The sequence below is a fragment of the Epinephelus lanceolatus genome, chromosome 11 (genome assembly GCF_041903045.1).
Source record: "Epinephelus lanceolatus isolate andai-2023 chromosome 11, ASM4190304v1, whole genome shotgun sequence".
In the NCBI taxonomy this organism is placed as follows: domain Eukaryota; kingdom Metazoa; phylum Chordata; class Actinopteri; order Perciformes; family Serranidae; genus Epinephelus; species Epinephelus lanceolatus.
This window is the reverse complement of record NC_135744.1, coordinates 27,557,737-27,577,265: the sequence shown is the minus strand read 5'-3', so window position 1 is coordinate 27,577,265 and position 19,529 is coordinate 27,557,737. Positions and strand designations below refer to the sequence as shown.

At 40.3% G+C, this 19,529-nt stretch overlaps 1 protein-coding gene across 1 annotated transcript; it reads right to left on the bottom strand.

Moving 5' to 3' along the window:
* Positions 1 to 613: 613 nt before the first annotated feature.
* arhgap42a (Rho GTPase activating protein 42a) lies at positions 614 to 17,589 on the bottom strand. Its single transcript, XM_033650496.2, has 24 exons — positions 17,017 to 17,589; positions 14,042 to 14,137; positions 13,880 to 13,941; positions 11,361 to 11,432; positions 9,644 to 9,745; positions 9,435 to 9,545; positions 8,762 to 8,866; positions 6,955 to 7,084; positions 6,714 to 6,814; positions 6,177 to 6,286; positions 5,975 to 6,053; positions 5,826 to 5,865; positions 5,669 to 5,731; positions 5,498 to 5,572; positions 5,303 to 5,387; positions 5,165 to 5,223; positions 4,916 to 5,021; positions 4,634 to 4,793; positions 4,396 to 4,546; positions 3,514 to 4,233; positions 3,245 to 3,407; positions 2,292 to 2,360; positions 2,064 to 2,143; positions 614 to 1,251 (listed from the first exon to the last, which is right to left on the bottom strand). Exons 1-24 carry the CDS (start codon positions 17,168 to 17,170, stop codon positions 1,163 to 1,165), a joined length of 2,982 nt encoding a protein of 993 aa, XP_033506387.2. The 5' UTR covers positions 17,171 to 17,589; the 3' UTR covers positions 614 to 1,162.
* Positions 17,590 to 19,529: the final 1,940 nt, after the last annotated feature.

Genomic DNA, 19,529 nt, shown 5'->3' with positions numbered 1-19,529 from the left:
ATTAGGTACACCTTCCTAGTATCAGGTTGGACCCCCTTTTGCCTTCAGAACTGCTTTAATTCTTGGTGGTATAGATTCAACAAGGAGCTGGAAACATTTCTCAGAGTTTTTGGTTCATATTGACATGATAGCATCACACAGTTGCTGCAGATTTGTCGGCTGCACATTCATGATGTGAATCTCCCGTTTACACATCCCAAAGGTGCTCTATTGGATTGAGATCTGGATTCTGCTGAATGTCGCAGCTGAAAACTAGACTCATCAGACAAAGCAATGGTTTGCTGCTTCCTGCTGTTGTCTCTTTTTCATACCATCCTCTGTAAAGCCTGGAGATGGTTGTGTGTGAAAATTCCCAGTAGATCAGCAGTTTCAGATCAGCCTGTCTGGCACCAACATCTATGTCACATTCAAAGTCACTTAAATCACCTTTCTTCTCCATTCTGATGCTCAGTTTGAACTTCAGCAGGTCGTCTTGACCACGTCTACATACCTAAATGCACTGAGTTGCTGCCATGTGATTGGCTGATTAGCTTTTTGCATTAAGGAGCAGTTGAGCAGGTGTACCTAATAAAGTGGCTGTTGAGTGTAAACGAAAACTACAAATACAAACTGGTCAAAGTATTTGTCTTTTATTTAGACAGCATGAAAATTGACAGACAGTAGAAGGAAGATGTTACGGCAGGATTCAGTCTTAGACCATCAGTTCATACTGTTTCAGGCACAGAGGTGTGACACACAACTATGACACTTTAACCATAAATTACCAGGATTAATTAAAAAAAATACTGTTTTCATATACCTTACAGGCACATTTCATGTATGTACGGCGTTGAACACAAACATAAAAGAGGAACTGATGACATTAAGTGACACTGTCACGTATGAATGGAGGAAAAGTCAGACAACAAGTCAGATTTTAACATCTACTGTGCTACAAAATGGTTAATAACATTTAACATGGTTCACATATAGTAGTCAGATATACATACAGTACATGCATCGTTCATACTTAGCCCCAGTAGTTCAGTGATAGCAGTCACAGTTACATGATGAATATATTATATCTTTGATCAGCAGCACAGAGGATTACTGTTTGCACTGTAGATCCCTAAAATCTAAGTTAGATCTTTGTGTTATTTTGGCAATGACATCATCAGCTCTGTCACATGTATGTGATGTAGTTTTCAGGTATGAGGCCTGTTCTGCCGTTGTACGTCGCCTGAAGCCAACCAGGTTCCACAGACGGGTACACTGCAGACACAGACAAGTCTGCATGTCAAGACAAGGCCCTTTATATATGAAACGACCAATTTTCATCTTTTATAATGACACGCCACACACTCCCTACATGCACAACCCATGTTAACAGTAAACTGCATCTGTCCCACTGCTGGATCATTAATATAAAGACATGTTGAGTGAGCACTATTCAGACCAACAGACCTTTAGTCCAGATCATGAAGTTTCCAAACATAACAATGATTTTGCAATTGTCATAGCCCCATCTCAGTGAGGGGTCAGAGGCCGTCACACAGTAAATTACAGGAAATGTGTTAAAATAAAACCAGAAAAAGATACAAAAAAACCCATTTTGTATTCATTTTGTGATGTAAGTCCTTGGAGCAAGTTGATTAACATTTGTGTTACATTATTATGAAGTGGGTCATAATCTTCTACCTAACTTTGAAAAAACTGAACGGGAGAGTTCACACCAAAATCAAGAAAGCATACTCTTACTCTCACCTGTAGTGCTATTAATCAGTCTAGATTGTTTTGGTGTGAGTTGCCGAGAGTTGGAGATATTGCCCGTAGAGATGTCTGCTTTCTCACAAACACTCACCCACTCACAACAAAACAATCTAGACTGATAAATAGCACAACAGGTAAGAGGGAAAATATGCATTTTGATTTGGGGTGAACTGTCCCTTTAGGAATTTGACACAATCTTTTATAAATGTGACATGTACTTTTATAAATGTTTAGTATTTAAATGTATTACATTTAAATACCTGGTTTAAATGCAGAGACCCCTCTTCAAAGAAACCTGTGAGAAGTTCACTTACCATTTGAGAACAGCGCCCCCTGTGGAAAACTCAGCTCATGGCTGTGTTCTGCCTCACAGGAGTAAAGAGCTTTCGCCTCCCTGGGAGAATAAAAGTAATCAGTAAATATAAGAGATTTAGAAAATGAGCTAAGGAGCATTTCTTTCATCTGTAAGTTTCAATTTGTTTTTAATTTGTGCAAACTTCAAGACTGAAATGTATACAAATACAAGTTCAAAATCAACATACCTTCCTGAGCATATGTCTAATGCTGAGGAGAATACTGAACTCTCGCGCTGCGGGAGTCTGACTGATAATCTGTAACACACAAACACAACATTTGCTCTGAATGCATTCCCTGAAATTTCCAGTTATTACCAAGAAGGTGAGCGTGTCAGTTTCAAAAACCCACTCTCCCACAAAACAGTTAAACTGTGTTCTTCTTAAATAAAGCAGATAAATCTTGAACCAATCAGAAAATAAAGTATTCATACCCAGAATTAGAACAGTGATGTCTGGGCTGTCACAGTTAAAAACAGTCACAGTTAAAAATAGTAGAAAAACAAGATGCCTTTGAAATTTGAAGTTAAGCCAATGCCATTAACATGGATGAATGATTTTGTTTTGTTTTTTAATTTAAAAAGCCACAGGGTCCAGATTTCTCCTTAGTCATTAGTTCAAGGTCCAAAACGTTTCATATATGCAATGTCATACTTGCGTTTGGCCATGTTGTTCCTAAAAAAACAATGTATAGACTCATATAAGAGTAACCCATCTAAACCCCTCATCACTTATGACCCAGTAGAAGTGCGTGGCAGTGTATTTATCTGCAGAGACTCCACTCTGTCTGTATTTTCTTATTCTCATTTTGCTGTGTTTGTGATGTTCCTGGGCACAGTGAAGTCGGGACACTATAAAAAGGAGGTGACCAGGCGCCAAATCATAAGCAGCACTCATCCATAAGGATGCTACAAAAATACCTGGATACAATGCCAAAAAACACTAACAAAGTGAGGCAAAACGCAAAGCAGACAAAGCTGGAGTTGGCTTTCACTTTCATACAGTAGCGACAATTCCTCTATCTTAATCTGTGGGTAGCTGAGACCATGTGTTCTTGTTTTCTCTAAGGGTAATCTATCCATGGCGAGGAAGTGCTATGTGATTAGCGTCAGAGGTATAAGATAGACTTTACAGACACTCACACTGATCCAGGCCTCTGGTATCCGTTGCTGGATGTGGCGGCTGCAGAGTGTCTGGTGGTTATATCGGAGCCACAGCGGACATGCGCAGGTTTACGTCTTAGCATTGCCTCTTGTGGATCCAGCGACATGAGACTCTGTACCGATCCATGACAGCTTTTGTAATCTGGGATAGAAACACAAGAAATCAGAACTAAACATAAAAAGGGAGGTGACAGATACCTAAAACTCTCTTACTGTCATCACACTGAATCTTGTGGAAAGGTACGCACCTTCGGAGATGTGCAGGGAGGTGAGAGAGGAGGATGCAGAAAGCCTGTAGGGGAATAATGAAGAGGAGGAGGAAGAGGAGGAGGAGGCAGTCCTGTAAGTTTTTCTGAGCTGACGAGAAGGAGAGGTAGAGTCCGTCACTTTAGTTTCTGTGACAGTGGTGGAGACACTGGATACATTTCTTTGATCCACTGAATGAGTGCTCTTCAGAGAGGAGACAGACGACGCTCTATGAACAGGTCGACCCTCCCTGAGAGAGGAGGCGCGCTCTGCTGAAGGGTGCTGGATGGAGGCAGTGGATGTGGAGGCTATGGAGGGAGATCTTGACTCTTTTACAGACGATAAGGAGGCAGTCGAGTTTCCTTTGACGGACAGACTCCTCTCTGTGGAGAGCAAAGAGGACGTGGAGGAGGACACAGAGGAAGCCTGCTGGGTCGGAGTGATCTGTGAGCAAGTCCGGGAAGAGGGAGGTGTAAGGTGAGGGGAGGTGGCGCTGTCTGTCGGGTGTTTGTGATCTGTCACGTTTGTGGCGTTGTCGGACAGGGAGGAGGAAGAAGCTGCAGCTGGAGGACACACCTGTGTTGCGGAGGGTGAGCTGGACTCGGCAGCAGGAGATGACGGAGGAGAAGTCTGAGACAATCCGTTCTTCTCAGAGGAGTGTGAGGACAGAGACTCCTGACTGCCCATTGGAGTCGTGCTGGGGCTGCTACTGAAAGTGTCACCTAGAGGGAGAAATGCAAACGAGTCACATTATAAAGAGACTGAATGACAATGGCAACATATAAGTCAGTCCATCACAACAAATATGTCAAATAAATGTTGTGACATGAAAAGGTATTTATGAGGGAAGAGATAAAGGAGGCGTAAGCTGCAGAGAGACTCACTGTCATTGTCTGCCAGGCAGAGAGCCGGAGGATAAAGACGGGCCTTCCTCTTCCCTGACGAAAGACAGATGGCCTTGTTCCTCCGAGGAGTCGACCGAGAGGACGGAGCCTGAGGTAAAGGCACCGACAGGTCGGGGGCCTCACCAAAAATCTGTCAGGAACATACAGTGAACATGCCTGTTAGATGTGTCTGTATGTTTGTGTATTTGTGTGGGTGTGTGTGTGTTTGTACGCGCACCTTGTTGTGGTTTTCAATGATTATCTCCACCACGATGTTCTGAAACTTGATGTTCATCATGGCGGCCACCGTCTCTTCCTGTGACCTCATCAGTGTGGGGCCGAAGATCATTCCCAGGTTGGACACAGTCATCTGGTTCTGGTCACTGTGAGAGGAAACCCTGAACACACACACATGTTTTAAATATCTTATAACAGAGAAATGAGAGAAAAGATGTCGAGTAAAGTTTCAGTGCATGTACTCGATCCAATAAAATCCCAGTATATAATAATATGTACATACTTGAAGAGGTGGTCGGTTAAGATGTCCAACATTGCTCTGTTTTTTTCTGGCAGCTTGTGTACAAGAGCATGAATCGCTCTCACTCTGTACTTCTGGTCATCATACTCTGTCAAACAAGGAAAGAGTGCAGAGGAAGGGATATGATACATGGTGACACAATGTGCTTTTGTTTACATGACGTACAAAGTATGAGGTAGTAAATTCAAACCACACTTGTGTACTTTTAAAAGTGTCAGTAAGGCATCTTACTTGCAGCTTTGATGAATTCTTTATGCAGCCTGTAGGTCAGAACTGGTTCTGCCAGACACCTGCACGCACATTAGAAATCATGAATTCACAATTCACAAGAGGTGTTATTCGAAAAGCCGTCTTTGTACTGTATGTCACCTGAAATAATTCTTGAGGCCGCTGGTGATGGTCTTGTTGTCCCAGGCATCTGCATCCAGCTGCATGTCAGGGGGAGCTGTGGATGCTACAGGAGAGTAGATAATACATTATTTATCTGGAGTGATTAGAGTACACCTACTATTCATTGTTCTCCTCAGGAACATAATAAAGAGAGAAAAGTGGGCCGTCTCTTACAGAATACACTCGTCATCAACCTCTGCACTTTGGAGTTGACTCCCCCAGTCCTGTACAGTCCCAGGGTGGTAATGCCTACACACACACATTGTGAAATAGGTCATAAATCAAAAATGCATACAATACTGTGAATTCTTTTTCTCATATGAATATTTTAAGGAGGAGGAATACCTCTTGTTTCAACCAGCTCAATACACCTCTTGACAAAGCTGAAGCCGGCCTCGTTGAGAAATGCTGTGAAACAAACAGTGACCAAAACTTCTGATAAATTGCAAGACACATTAAAACTTCTAATTTAAATGAAGAACAGCATAATTAGGATACTTACTCTCCTCTTTCTTGCTGAGCAAAGAAGGCAGAGTGTAAATCTGAACAAAGACAGAAACAATGTTTATGTGTTAGTAAGACAAGTAAGACATTTCAAATGATGTTGCTGTATCATTGTTATCATTTATTTAATGGTGGACATATTCATACTGGTTCTTTGCCATCCATTGCCTCCATCCACAGCTGCCTGTTGGCCTCAGAGAGCGCTTGCAGGGTGATGACGCCATGTCTGCAGACAGAGATAATTTTTACCAGAGCACAATCCAACAGCAGCCATATCTCAATGTATTTAATCCACAGATAGTCATGTGTGTGTGTGGGCACACAGTCTCTCAGTTATCTCCCCTCTCACCTCTCCACCACCTCGATGTCAAAGCAGAAGCGTTTGTCGATTGAATCCGTCTTCCTTCTGACACACGAGCGCAGCTTGAACATCTCAGGTGTCCCATTCACCACGCCATTCTGTAAACAGACAGATGTGTGTGCAATATTCACTCGACATGTGGTACTAAGGTCTCTCAAAGGATTCTCACAAAGTCTGAGCTTTTGATATCGTAGCAACAAAACAGCATTGCTCATTAGGACCATTTTGGTGTCTGCATGTTTAAACCCATCGACTCTCCACATTTCAATTTACTTCAAAAATCAGAAACATTTATTTACAAAAACTTGACACTAGCTTTAAGTAAGTAATGCATTTCTTCTTCTTTCTGTCAAAGTGGCATTAACAGTTACTTAAGTTGATAGTGCACTTTCTTGGTGGTGCATCAAGTCCTTGTGCTGCCTGCTTAAAACTACATTACCATTTCCATAGTGGATTTTAATGCTTAATGCCTTTTAGCAATTGGGCTTTAACATGTGTGGTTATTCATCTGTGCTACCAGCTCACCTGTCTGCTGGCTGGTCTGGCCTCTGTGTTGCTCATGGTGAACAGCTTGGAGCTTTTTTCATAAGTGCAGTAGTATCTGGTCCACACGCTGCCCAAAGGACCTGTAATACATGACACACATTCAGGCAGCTGTATGAGTGTCTGTGTTTCGATAAAGAAAGTCTGCTCAGGTAATTCTGGCATTTGCTTTTCCATACAGCTTAACTGAGAGAAGAGAAAAGATTATTTTTGTGCAGCTCACGTTTCTCCTGTATATACAGATATCCCTCCATGGTGAAGCAACTGGGGGCTTTGAAGTCTTCTTCTGCAGATCGGATCCTCTTCATCAGCCTCTCGACCTCAGCACGTGTACTTTCAAAGTTATTGCGAGCCTTATCAACATACAAAGGAGACTGCGTTAAAATTAGTCATATTTATAGACGTGAAACATATAAAATCTGAAAAGTTTGGTCAGGGAAAGGTTATTAATTACAGTCTTAAAGGGGAACTATTGTGCTCATTTTCAAGTTCATACTTGTAATAATAATAATAGAAATAATAATAATAATAATAATGATCTTGAGTTAGAAAGTGCTTGTCAATAATTAAAACACACAAGACTTGAAAACAACAACTTTTAAAAGAACTGATAAAAGCACTTGAGTATATAAAAACCGAGGAAATAAAAGACAGTCGAAATGAACTTAAAACACAAGTAAAATCAGGAAAGGCTCTCCGATGAAAGTATGTTTTAAGAAGGGACTTGAAAGAGATCACTGACTCGGCCGACCTGACTTCCTCGGGCAGACTGTTCCAGTGCCACAGGGCCCTGACAGCATTCTGGGTTTGTACTAGAACAGGTTCACATGCGTTAATATTCATATAACACTTTCTTTTCCTCATACTGTCTGTGTCAACATATGTATTCACCTTCTGTCTGAGACATTCTGTTTAACCACTTTAAGCCTCCCTCGCAAAAAAGCCCAGTCTGCTTTGATTGGTCAGCATTTCGAGACATTACCTGTCTGTGATCTCTGGGTCTCTGCACCACCACTGTAGCCCAAGAAAGATGGTAACGAAGTGTAGCAGCACTATCTAGTTTGAAAAATCACCAATAAAAACTTCTAAAAACAACCAGACATGTTCCAACAGGAATATGATCTAAAAACAGGGAGAAATTAACAATTCAGCAATCACCATTTCATGTTTGCTTTGTTTTATGTATTGTGCTATGTAGTGTAAACACTTGCAGCAGGGTGCCTGAAGCAAATGAGCATCAAAAGAAATGCGTCATGAGCTGATGTCAGCTTGTCTCACAAAAAAAAAAGCAGTTGGAAACAAAGTATTTGCAATAGTCTGAAGCCTGAGGTTGAGCCTGAGGGTTTTGCTCACAGGGATTACTTTTACATAGGTTAACATCATTATTTGAAACTTTGACCGAGTGTAACATGAACATCCATCACTGTCACACTGTTTATCAAGGACAGAAAATAAGGAAAAGCATAAAAGGTCCCCTTTAAAACAGGTAGTTATTCTGTAATGATTATTTTTGTTAATCAAGCAGTACTTTGATTTGTCATTTGCATTTAATAAGTGCCTTTTTTTTTTTTTTTAAAGAAAAATACATGTAAGACCCCAAACCTTGAGGCTGCAAAAATGAAGTACGAGGTTACACTGCATTTTAAAGGGAAACTGAAAGGACTGATAGTGCCCAGTGAAACTTTGCAGTCTAGACAAACTTGTAATCGATTCAGGACTTCCTACTAAGCTTCTGATCATTTTAACTTTGACTTTGCTCAGACAAAGTGTGAGCTGTAGCTGTCAAGGCAGTAAAATATGTCTGCGAGTCTAGGCCAAACTGTGTTTACACTGTGGCTGAAGGTAGTTCAAACTGTGTGTTTCAACATGCTAGGAGTATCAGGTGTGTGAGGTTTCCACTTGAGGGCCGACAATGCCAGATGCAGTTGAAACTTCACATTCTCTAACTGGCTTAAGAGTTTGACCAGATAAAAGAAGTGATATCAGGTCCACATTTGGTCCCGAGGTTTGCAACAAACATACACACTTACATTCTGCAGGTTGAACTGAAGCTGCTGCTTGTAGGGTTCAAACTCAGTGGCCAGCTCGTAGCCCTCATGGTAGAACGTAAACAAACCCTGCAGGAAGGCTAATAACTGAAGATCAGAGGGAGAAATCCACAGGAAAAATGTTAGCTGGGGGCTTGGGAGTGTAGAGCATAATGAGAGGATTACAAAAGACTGATTGTCTGTCATCTGCTCAATCAATCAAAATGGGAGAAAACCCCCTGAAACTCTGTCTGTTGTTTGCTTTGCTGCCCTTGTTTACTCTACAACAAAGAGTTTCCCTCTCTGTCTGACGGAAGAGATCTCCATGCAGGAAGTGCTTCTACAGCAACAGGAAGTGGGCTTTGCTGATATGTATCATTAAAACATTTTTATCACCGGCCAAACAGAGTGTGTAATGTGTGTTTTTCAGAATCTGACTTCGCTGTCTTTCCTTGATCACATCTGTGTGTGTACACACAATCATTACTAGCTTGGCTGCAATTATGACTTAATGTTTACATCACTGCAAAAAATAGACTCATCAGTCACATTTTCCTGTGATGAAACATTGTGTGTTGGTTACTGTGCCTCCCCTCTGCTGCCCAGAGCTATGACGGCCCAGCTGCTCAGTTAAAACTGTGCTAAACATGATCATAATGTTTGTCTGTGAACTCACCGGCTCCACAAATTCAAACTTCTTTCTCTCCTGCACTTCTTGGATCTTGAAGACGTACTGCAGCGAAGCATCATAAAAAACTTGCCTGTCCTTGCTCATCTGTGAATCAGCCTGCAACAGAAACAGAAACAACACCCATGCAATACTTTTCGTTACCTAACACATGTGGGAGGAAGTCGGTGCACATTTTTAGAAATCAAATGGTTTACCTCGTGTAGCTGTGATTCCTTCTTTTTGGAGGACAGGCTCAGGTGTTTCTCCAAAACAGAGTAATATCTTTCTGTCTCCTTGTCAAACTGCTTCTTTCCCTCCTTGAGGATGACAGGGACGTAGAGAGGATGTTAGCAATAAATAAAAGCAACCATATCAGTCTCTATATCTGTCAATAAAGGTCTTTAAATTCACTTTTTTTTACATGACACATAAACAATGTCACACTGGAATATATGTCTCCCCCAGTCCTTTAAGTCTCATCCACTGAGGCTGAAATTTGTCAATACGAGTTCAAATGCGATACCTCAGTTAAAATACCACTGTCGATATGACATTTTATGATACTTAACTTTGACGAACATAAACATGTTTTTCTACAAAAACCTTTTTTATTGTTCATAAAACTTCTCAAATGCATTAATATTTAATGTAATGGGAACATAAGCCATTCAAGAACTTAATAATTCAATAAAATAGTGTAAAACTGGCACACTCATTATTTTGATCAGTAAATAACTAACAAAAAAATAGGTGAGGTCATGAGACATGCTAGTTTTCAGTTCTTGACAGTTAAACCAGTCCAACATCCTGATAAGTAAATAAATAAAAGCAACAAGACTAACTAGTCTACGACTGTGTACTTAGGCACATTGGTGCTTTGAGCTAAAGACAATGCTGACATATTGTTATCAAGCATGTATATTGTTTGCCGTGCTCACCCTCTTAATTAAGCCTTCTCTATTAGAGCTGCAATAAATAATTAATTAATCAATTAGCTGTCAACTATTAAATTAGTTGACACAGTGAGGGTGCTACAGCTGTGCAAATACCTGCACAACTCCTCTGATCTTTACAAGTGACAAGTTCAGATGATTTTTGGGATGAACTAATGAGCTTTGAGAAGCCACACAGCTATCATGAGCTGCAGAGGGACCATTAATAATCTAAATGAAGAGACACTGCCAAAATATTTAGGACAACAGCTATTTTCCAAACCAGCTGCAGCTCTAAGCTCCACATGTCCAACCACTCTGTCTTACTCCACAACTTCAGTGTGAGGATGTGCCGCTCACACACTCCTGCTACATTCTACAGGCCAAGGAGACGCTGCCATCAACACCCAGAAATGAGCTGTGATTTCACTTTCAGAGTTGGTCGTTGCTCTGACCATTTTTTGAGACCCTGTAAACAGCATGCCACTGCCAACTCTGCCTTTATTTCTGTCTGAGAGAGAATGAAGAGATTTTTTTTTGATAAATGGAATTATAAGCCTTGAGACAGCTGCTGAAACCAGACACCAGACTGGCTTTGTGTTTACGCTGCCTCACTGAGTTCAACTTTCTCTGTCTGTGACGCGCTCCCTGTCTTCCCTCCCAGCGTCCGTTCCCATGACCTTGTTACTGACACTGGACTGTGATCCATCGTTTATCTGAACAAATTAGATTCTCTGACCACTGACTGAGAGACATACAGGGAGCAGACCAGAGCAGGATGATCTGTCTGATCACCACCCACAGTGGTAGATAACTAATGCACGCAGCATGCTTAATGAGCTGAACGTCATGTATTGGCCTTTTAAAACCTCAGAGACTGTGTAAAGTTTAAATGTCACCTGTGAGTCAGAGGAAAAGTTAACCAGTTCAGTTACTTTGTGTTAATAATCCACTCAGCTTTCAAGTTATCCTTCAATTAATTTAACACCTGCAGCTGTACCTTGACAGCTCCAATCTGCTCCTTACGAAACCTCTCGAGCGGTGAGATCAACACGTCATCAGCGTTCTGGATCTGAGGGGAAAAAATAACAACAGTCAGCTCAGTGTGTCAACAGTAAGACCAGCAGCGACTCAGTCACTGTTCCACGAGGGCTGCAGTGGTGACTTCAGTATTAAAAATAGGTTTTGTCAAATCTAATTGTTAAGCAGATGCTTGTCTTTTATTTTTGTGACGTTTTGTGACACATTTTTGCTTCATTTAGGAGTAGATGTTGAAATTAAACCCTGAGGTTAATCCAATTAGATCCGAAATTAGAATCTCTCTCTGCTGCATTCAGGGGATTTCAAAAATAATTTTAAATATCTCTAAATTGATCGATTGAAACTGGCTTATTTACTTCCTGTTTACCTTCAAATAATATCACAGGGACACACTGCACACACCCCAGTTTATAGTCAGTTTATGACTGTGATAATGGAGCATGTTATGGACTTTGCTCATGGTTGTTTTCCACAGACACACAAGAGATTACAGCCATGCTTACGGCTCAGTCAGGCTGCATTAAGCGTGGTGCTCTGAGCTAAATGCTAACATTAGCATGCTCACAATGACAATATTGACATGCAGATGCAAAGCAGGTATCATGTTCATCATCTTAGTTGAACATGTTAGCATGCTAGCATTTGTTAATTAGCATTAATCACAAGCTACAGCTGAGGCTGATGTGGAAGACAAATAAAAATTTTGATCTGGTGATGGCGCTAGATGAAAGGTCAGAGGATCACCAAAGCTATTCCAACAAATCCTCTGGGCAAGATGAATACATGTCTAAAATTTCATCTGATCACACACATGCAAAATTTCACCAATCACAGCTAAAGTAATGATGATACTGTTGTGGTAATATTTCTGCAGCTGACTGTATAGTATGTATGAGAAAGTTGATGTTTAGACATGAGCCGAGCACTAACGACGGCAACAGAGCAGTTATCAGTGCTCTAGTGTTTACACAAAGTCTCGGCCCTCTTTAGTCATGAGCCAAAATAATGCACAGATCTGTCACGTCTTGCTTTGTTCTGTCTGGTTGATTCAAGCATTAGACTTTAAATAGCTTCTCAGTCCTACACCATGACTTTACTTTCACTTCACTTCAGTTTAGTGCCACGCCGGAACCCAGTGAAAGGTCTGCTTTCTTTGTAAGTGCTCTTTTTTCACCACATCACAATATGCAGGGTGAAACGGAACACTAAGAGACTGAGGGGCATTGTTAAACTGCAATAATAGTGCTTTCAGGTTCAACAGGTAGGTATTTCAGAGGAATCCATTTTACTGGAATTACCCTTTAACTCTAATGATGGTATTAGTGGAGGTTGAGACCTATCTGCAATGATGCAGTGGAAAAGCATACAATTAAAACACACACACACACACACTGAAAGAAAGAGAAAAAGAGCAGACAAACACACACACACACACACAAATACACACATAGGACCCTTTTATGGACTTTCCCAGGCAGTCAGGCCTCATCTCACAGTTTCACAGGGGAATTGGCAGAATAGGTTCCACATGGTTCCTCTGTAACCAGACCATGTACACAGCCACAAGCACACACACACACACACACACACACACACACACACACACACAGAGGGCTATGCATAAGGTTGCATACTCTGCACATACATTGCGCATGCGCAGAGGTTTGTCTGCACACAGACTGTGCCAAACTCCAATCACTCCCACACAAAGCCCTCTGGTTGATGGAGGGTCTGTGAGTCAGAGACGTTTTTTCCGAATCGCCATGGAGCACTCACCGCTGCTGGCACAGAGTTCACAACAAATGTGTCAATCAGACTTGTGGGAAAACCAGATTAAGACAAGAGGCTTGAGGAAGTCAGCGCGTTGCATCACAGTGCCTGACACAGACTTAAAGTTTAAAACTGAAATCCTGGAAGCTATTGGATCTGACTTTGGTGTTAACAACTTGGTTTAGAAAGGGCAATTAGTCTAATGGTGTATTCAGATCAGTACTGACAGTCGGAGCAACAAGCAGAATTCTTTCTCTGTATCATTTCTTTGTTAAGAAGTGGACTCTATTCTATTCTATAAAATAAAGATATATTACTCATGATCATTTAATTGATGTCAATTATGTCGTGGATGATGGTGTACAGAACAAAGAAAAGCCAGAAAATGTAAAAAAAAAACAGCTTTTTTGTTAATATCCATTCAAAGTTGTTGTTGGATTGTTTTTTAAACTGACATATATATCTCTACAGAAAAGGTTGACCCTGCTACATCTCATTAATATGAACAAATAAGAACAACGCTTTACATTGTGTTAGTTGACCTATTTACCGTACACCACTAGGCCCTAATTTGAGATTAAAACGGCCTCTTTTCGAGGTCTCAACCAACAAAATGTCCTCCATTTTGAAACTTTCCGTATGTTATTTTTCAAAAATGGACAGCATAAACCTGCATTTTAATTTTCTTTCTCACACGTGTTTCCTTACCAGCCGTTTTCTCTCCTCTTCCATGGTGCTCAAGAGCTGCGAGAACTCCTTCAAGGAGTGAGCTGTAAAAGAAATTTCACACCTCAAACGTGGATCATATTTGATATATTTTGTAGTCTGAACATCTTGTTTTGTAGATCACTGGGGACACTTTCATCTTACCAATACTGATCTCATCATCAGTCTCAGCATCTCCAATACATTCAAACTGGAAATCCTGTAGAGACTGAGAGAACCGCTGAACAGCAAGAGAAAGACCTGAGAAAAACAAAAAGCAGTTCATTCAGTCACTTAAAGCTAGTCTCACAATTTTATTTTTGCCATCACTTATTTATACCGAACATAGTTTCACTATTTCCATTTTATGAACAAGAATGCTCAACTGGCATGAGTTTGCATTCTGCCAGTTTTGCTCCCATTCCCCTGCAGGCTAAAAACAGCATCATTTATTCCCTCCTGTAATAAACTATTAATGTATTTTCCTACAAGCAACTTGCACATCATCCACTGCCAAGACATGAGGTGTCAAAGTCTGATATAAACAAACGGCCACACCCCGCAACAAACTCCACTTGACAGCCTTTAGTCTCAGATAACTGTGTTTACGTGTCCAAACAACACTCCAATAGAGTTTAATACCACCTCTTATTCTCTGAGGTGCAACAACACTTGGCACCACGAGGCTGCGTTCTCTCATTTACACACCCGTAACACTGGTCTGCGTGCCAGCCGCTGAAGGCACTATTTCAATCACACCACTGCTTTATATACAGCGATTATAAAAACATAAGACTATCCTTTAGTAGAGGTTCTTAGCAGATTACTGCCTGGACATCAGGACAAACAACGGTGGTCAAGTTCAATGCATGAAAGACAAAAGCAGTGTCAACAGTTTTATCCTGCAGGAAACAAAAACGAAGTTGTTTCCATATTGTTATTTAAAAGATGTGGACAAAACTATTATGATGTTTTCTAGTGTTAATTAAATTTTACAAAATGTGATAACACATGATACATCTGTCATTTATATGGTCAAGAAAAATAATCAGGCCCTGAATTCTCAGTATCTGAAATGTGTTCAAAATATCTTACGTACTGCAGTCTACCTACTGCATGCTGTATGTTTCCATTAAGTGACGTCGGACTGTTTAAATGCAAATAATTTGTGGTCGGATGCCTACAAAACTTTAATGTGTTTCACTTACTTTTATGACAGCGTTGTTCAGTTTAAGTGAACTCTCATTTGCTGCACTAAAAACACCGATAAGAGAGGAACACACTGATGACATGGCCAGACTTTGAAAAGGCTTTTTAGTCTATAAAGGTTTCACAATTCTCACAACTTCCCCCTGGGGATCAATAAAGCATTCTGATTTTGAAATGTTAGCGTATCATGAATAGCAGCAGTACTGTATCTTGGTAATGTCCTATTGTGGTGACTCTGGTGATTGAGGCGCCAGTGTTCTGTATACAGTTTGACCTGTTCATGTTAATGATGTAGTTATTCAAGTTGTTCACAGACCAGCCGAACACACTCGTGTATGTGTGTGTGTGTGTGTGTGTGTGTGTGTGTGTGTGCGTGTGTGTGTGTGTATGGCAGGCTGCAGCGGTGTTCACACCAACAATGACCTCCACAGGCAGCTACAAAGTGTAGGTGTGTCTGAGCTTAAACTGGACGTGATCAAAAGAAACTAATAACAAATGGGAGGTGCCTGGCTTTTCAAAGTCTTCATTAGTTGATGTTGATATATGAATATGACAACCACCATTAAACTGTGCAACAGTTAAACGCACAATGTCCAAGCATGAATCACTTGTGCGTTCTTTGACAGATTTTCTGTCAGCCAAATACTGGTTTGTTATGTGCATATTTTATCTTTTTGTTACAAGAAGGTACCAAACTCATAATGGCTGAGGCCATTAGTGGATCAGTTGATTTAAAGAAAATGAATTGTTAACTATTTTAGTGATTGTTTAATCATGTAAATCATTTATAAAGAAAAAAATTCCAAACATTTGCTGCGTCATGTCTCTCATAATGTGAGGAAGTGACACCTCTGACTGTATTGTATAGCTAATTGTACTGACTAGCTCTGGGTTTTGTACCATTACTCAGACAAAACAAACAATCTGAAGACGTCACTTTGGCCCCTGAGAAATCAGAGGGGCATTTTTCTGGTGAATACTGTGCTTGGGTCCATTTTCAGTCAACAGTTGGCACACAGTGAGTCTGCTTTGCCCTGTTGGTGTTCCAGCTTTGCTCTGTGTTACTCTAAAACCAGTACATGACAGCACAGATACCTCACTGTAAAGATGACTTATAATAATAACATCATTGTTCATTGAGAAATATCTCAGTAGTGATAAAAAAAAGTTAACATTACCAATGTGATATTTTGTCTTCTTTATGTTACATCTAATCATGGATAGATTACTGAACAGGCCTACCCCTGCCCTTCATCAGCAAAATGTCACTCAAATTAACACGTATTGACCAGGAAGAGATGCAAAGGAGCTGAAAAGAAACAAAATAACTACAATAGAGGCGAAACAAATACAAAGTGATGCAAAATGGCTACTATAAAGGGACACAAAATGACTGCAACAAATGATCACAACCGATTAAAATCACTGCAAAGTTTGTGTGTGTTTTCAGTCCTGTGTAGTTGTGGGGGCCTTTTACATGTCTGTGCCCAGGGGCCTATTGTCTCATAATCCGCCCATGCATCTAATGAAGTGGCTGAGGATATTAGTAACAAAATCATTAATAGCAATGATTCTTCTTTTCACTCATCTCTAGGTTTAAAAACTGCATCTCCAAATTACAAACCATCACACACAACCAGACAAGGACATGTTTGTTTCTAACCTTTCATGGTAATTTAAGTATGACCATTACAAACCTGTAGCCTATACATAACAGTGTAACTACCTACCTAACAGTGCTGCTCATTTTACCCCAAAATAATTGAATGCATGAAGATACTGAAGTCTTATGTGTGCTTAAGTCCCCACTCTGGCTCTGTCTGAATAGATGGCCTTGGGGTTGCCTTGTTATCGGGCAGCAGACCGTGCAACTGTTTACTGTAACACGCACTCTTACCCCGAAAACAAAATATTAATCATGTTGTACTCACTTCTGAGGGCAGATACGAGCAGGTTTCCATCTTTGATGAGGTCTTTTATAAACCTGTTGGTGCGCTCCAGCTCTATCTCATGGCACTGCAGTCGCTCTCTGAACTCCGGACTGTCCAGGAAAGAGTCACTAAACTCCAGCGTCGGCAGACCCATCGATAAATTAACGCACACAGATAATTATTAGATATCAAAAGCAAAACGAGTTCACCGTGCCCTCGGTGGGACTTCCGAGAGAAAGCTGTGTTTCAATGGGCTCGGAGAAAGTTGGTCAGAAGTTTCTTCCAGCTCCTTTTTTTCATGCCTTTCTTAGTTTTCCCCCTCAGAACTTCCGGACACTAGAACACAGGCAGAGTCTGTGGCGGACAGAGTTTGGCTAGGCTACACGACGAGCTCTACGCTGCTCCCCTCACCTTTTAATATTAATATTTAAATATAAAGCCGCCTGAATTCTTAGTGACCCTTTAGTTAATACACAAAACACCACCAGTCGCGGAAAGAAAGCAGCAGAGCTTGATGTTGGACGTCTCAAAGCGGTCGGCACTGTGTCGCTAACTCCGTCTACATACGGCTCTGACTTGTTACTATGGGAACGGGAGACTCCTGCTGGCGCGTGCTGAAATCAGGGCAAAGTCTAATAAATTATTAATAATACTAATACTTCTACTAATAAAAACCTGATCAGTAGGGCAGGACTTTTGTGCAATTAAATTACATCGGACATTTGTGCAATATTTGATAGATAGATAGATAGATAGATAGATAGATAAATAGATAGATAAGTGCATAAATAGAAATTAAAAATTGAATTAAAATTGCCCATTCCACAGTCCAGTCCAGTTGTGGTGTGATGAGATGTCTCATCTCATCTCATCTCATCTCCACTTTGAATTTCTATGACTTCTGCATGCTTTCACCCACCATCCAAATGTTTGGAACTGTTCAAACTGTTTGGTCTTTTATAGCAGTGGTGGAAGAAGTACTGAGATCTTTTACTTAAGTAAAAGTTACTACAATGCAGACATACTCTGTTACAAGTAAAAGTCCTGCATTCAAATGTTTACTTTAGTAAAAGTACAAAAGTATTACCATCAAAATATATACTTAAAGTACCGAGAGTAAAAGTAAGCGCTATGCAGTATTTGGCTAATTTCAAAAATATATAAAATATCATTTTATTATAATGTGTTCATCACTTCAATGTTGCAGCTGGTAAAGGTGGAACTAATTTTAATGACTAGCCTATATATACTAATGGGTAGGTGAATTTATAATAAAACACCATCATTTATTAGTTGATTATATTTTGTATTAACGATCATAATCTGTGAAGTAATGAGTGACTAAAGCTGGAGTGGAGTAAAAAGTACAGCATTTCCCTCCAAGATGGAGTAGAAATACTCATTTCATACCATTTTCACCATGCACCACTATTTTCCACCACTGCTTTAAAGGCATTTCTGCTGTGAATCTGCTTTTTTTCTGCCTTTTAAAAATTTCTCTGCTTTCTCATCATTTTATATAAAGGTAGTAATGATAATAATACAGAGCATTTCCTCTTAGAGGCCTTTTTGACTATTTATCTCAGCTTCCAGCTTATTAAACTTTACTTCCAGCTTTCCTGCAAAGTCTTTCTGCTCTTAGGTTCTTCAGGTGATTCACTAACCAGGTAACAGGAGCTCACAGTGGTGACTTTGGTGTTGGCTCGGTTTTTAAAATAAAATAGATCAGCAGTGTCCAATCCTGCTCCTGGAGAGCTACTGGCCTGCATGTTTAAGGTCTCTTCTTACTCTGCTGGTTATAATGATCTGCTCATTATCAAGCACTCAAAGCTTGTTAAGAGCTTGATAATTGGCAGATCATTTGAATCAGGTGTGATAGAGTAGGAAGAGCCCTTAACAATGCAGGGCAGCAGCTCTGCAGGGCTTTTAACCCTCTATGGTACGCATCATGATGCCAGTTGGTAAAAAAATGTTTGTGATGTTTTTTTGTCATAAAATAGACCAAGTAAACATAATCAAGAGACATTTTCAAAAAATATAATTTTTTTTGTAATTTTTTGTTGATGTTGCCATGCGGCAATACTGTACGATAGTGGAAATTAATGAAAACAGGAGAGTTTTGTTTATAATTGTAGAAACCTTTATTTAAAAACTCAGGTTATAGTCTCAACAGTCCCCAGTAGCATCAACAGTTAGAAATGCATCTCATTTGAAAGTTAAAACAATTTAAAAATATATTTTTCATCATTTCATTCAAATTTTTGTGCTATATCATTTGAATAATTGTTTTGATTTGATCTGAGTGTCTTGATGCTGCCGTCTTTGCCAAACAAATATCCTTAGTATGTTTATGAATCTACCAATTTAATGCAATACATAAATAATAGCTGCACTTTCACCCTAACTGTCCTCCCTGTCTTTGCTGTCTCCACTGTCCTCGCTATCTCCACTGTCCTCACTGTCTCCACTGTCCATGCTGTCTCCACTGTCCTCATTCTCTGGCTCATAGTCTT

Coding starts and splice junctions, on each gene's coding strand:
- arhgap42a (XM_033650496.2), bottom strand. CDS start 17,170: ATGGGTCTGCCGACGCTGGAGTTTAGTGACTCTTTCCTGGACAGTCCG. Junction 5,732..5,825: donor GCTCAGCAAGAAAGAGGAGA/GTAAGTATCCTA, acceptor TTTGTTTCACAG/CATTTCTCAACGAGGCCGGC. Junction 4,794..4,915: donor TTAACCGACCACCTCTTCAA/GTATGTACATAT, acceptor GTGTGTGTTCAG/GGTTTCCTCTCACAGTGACC.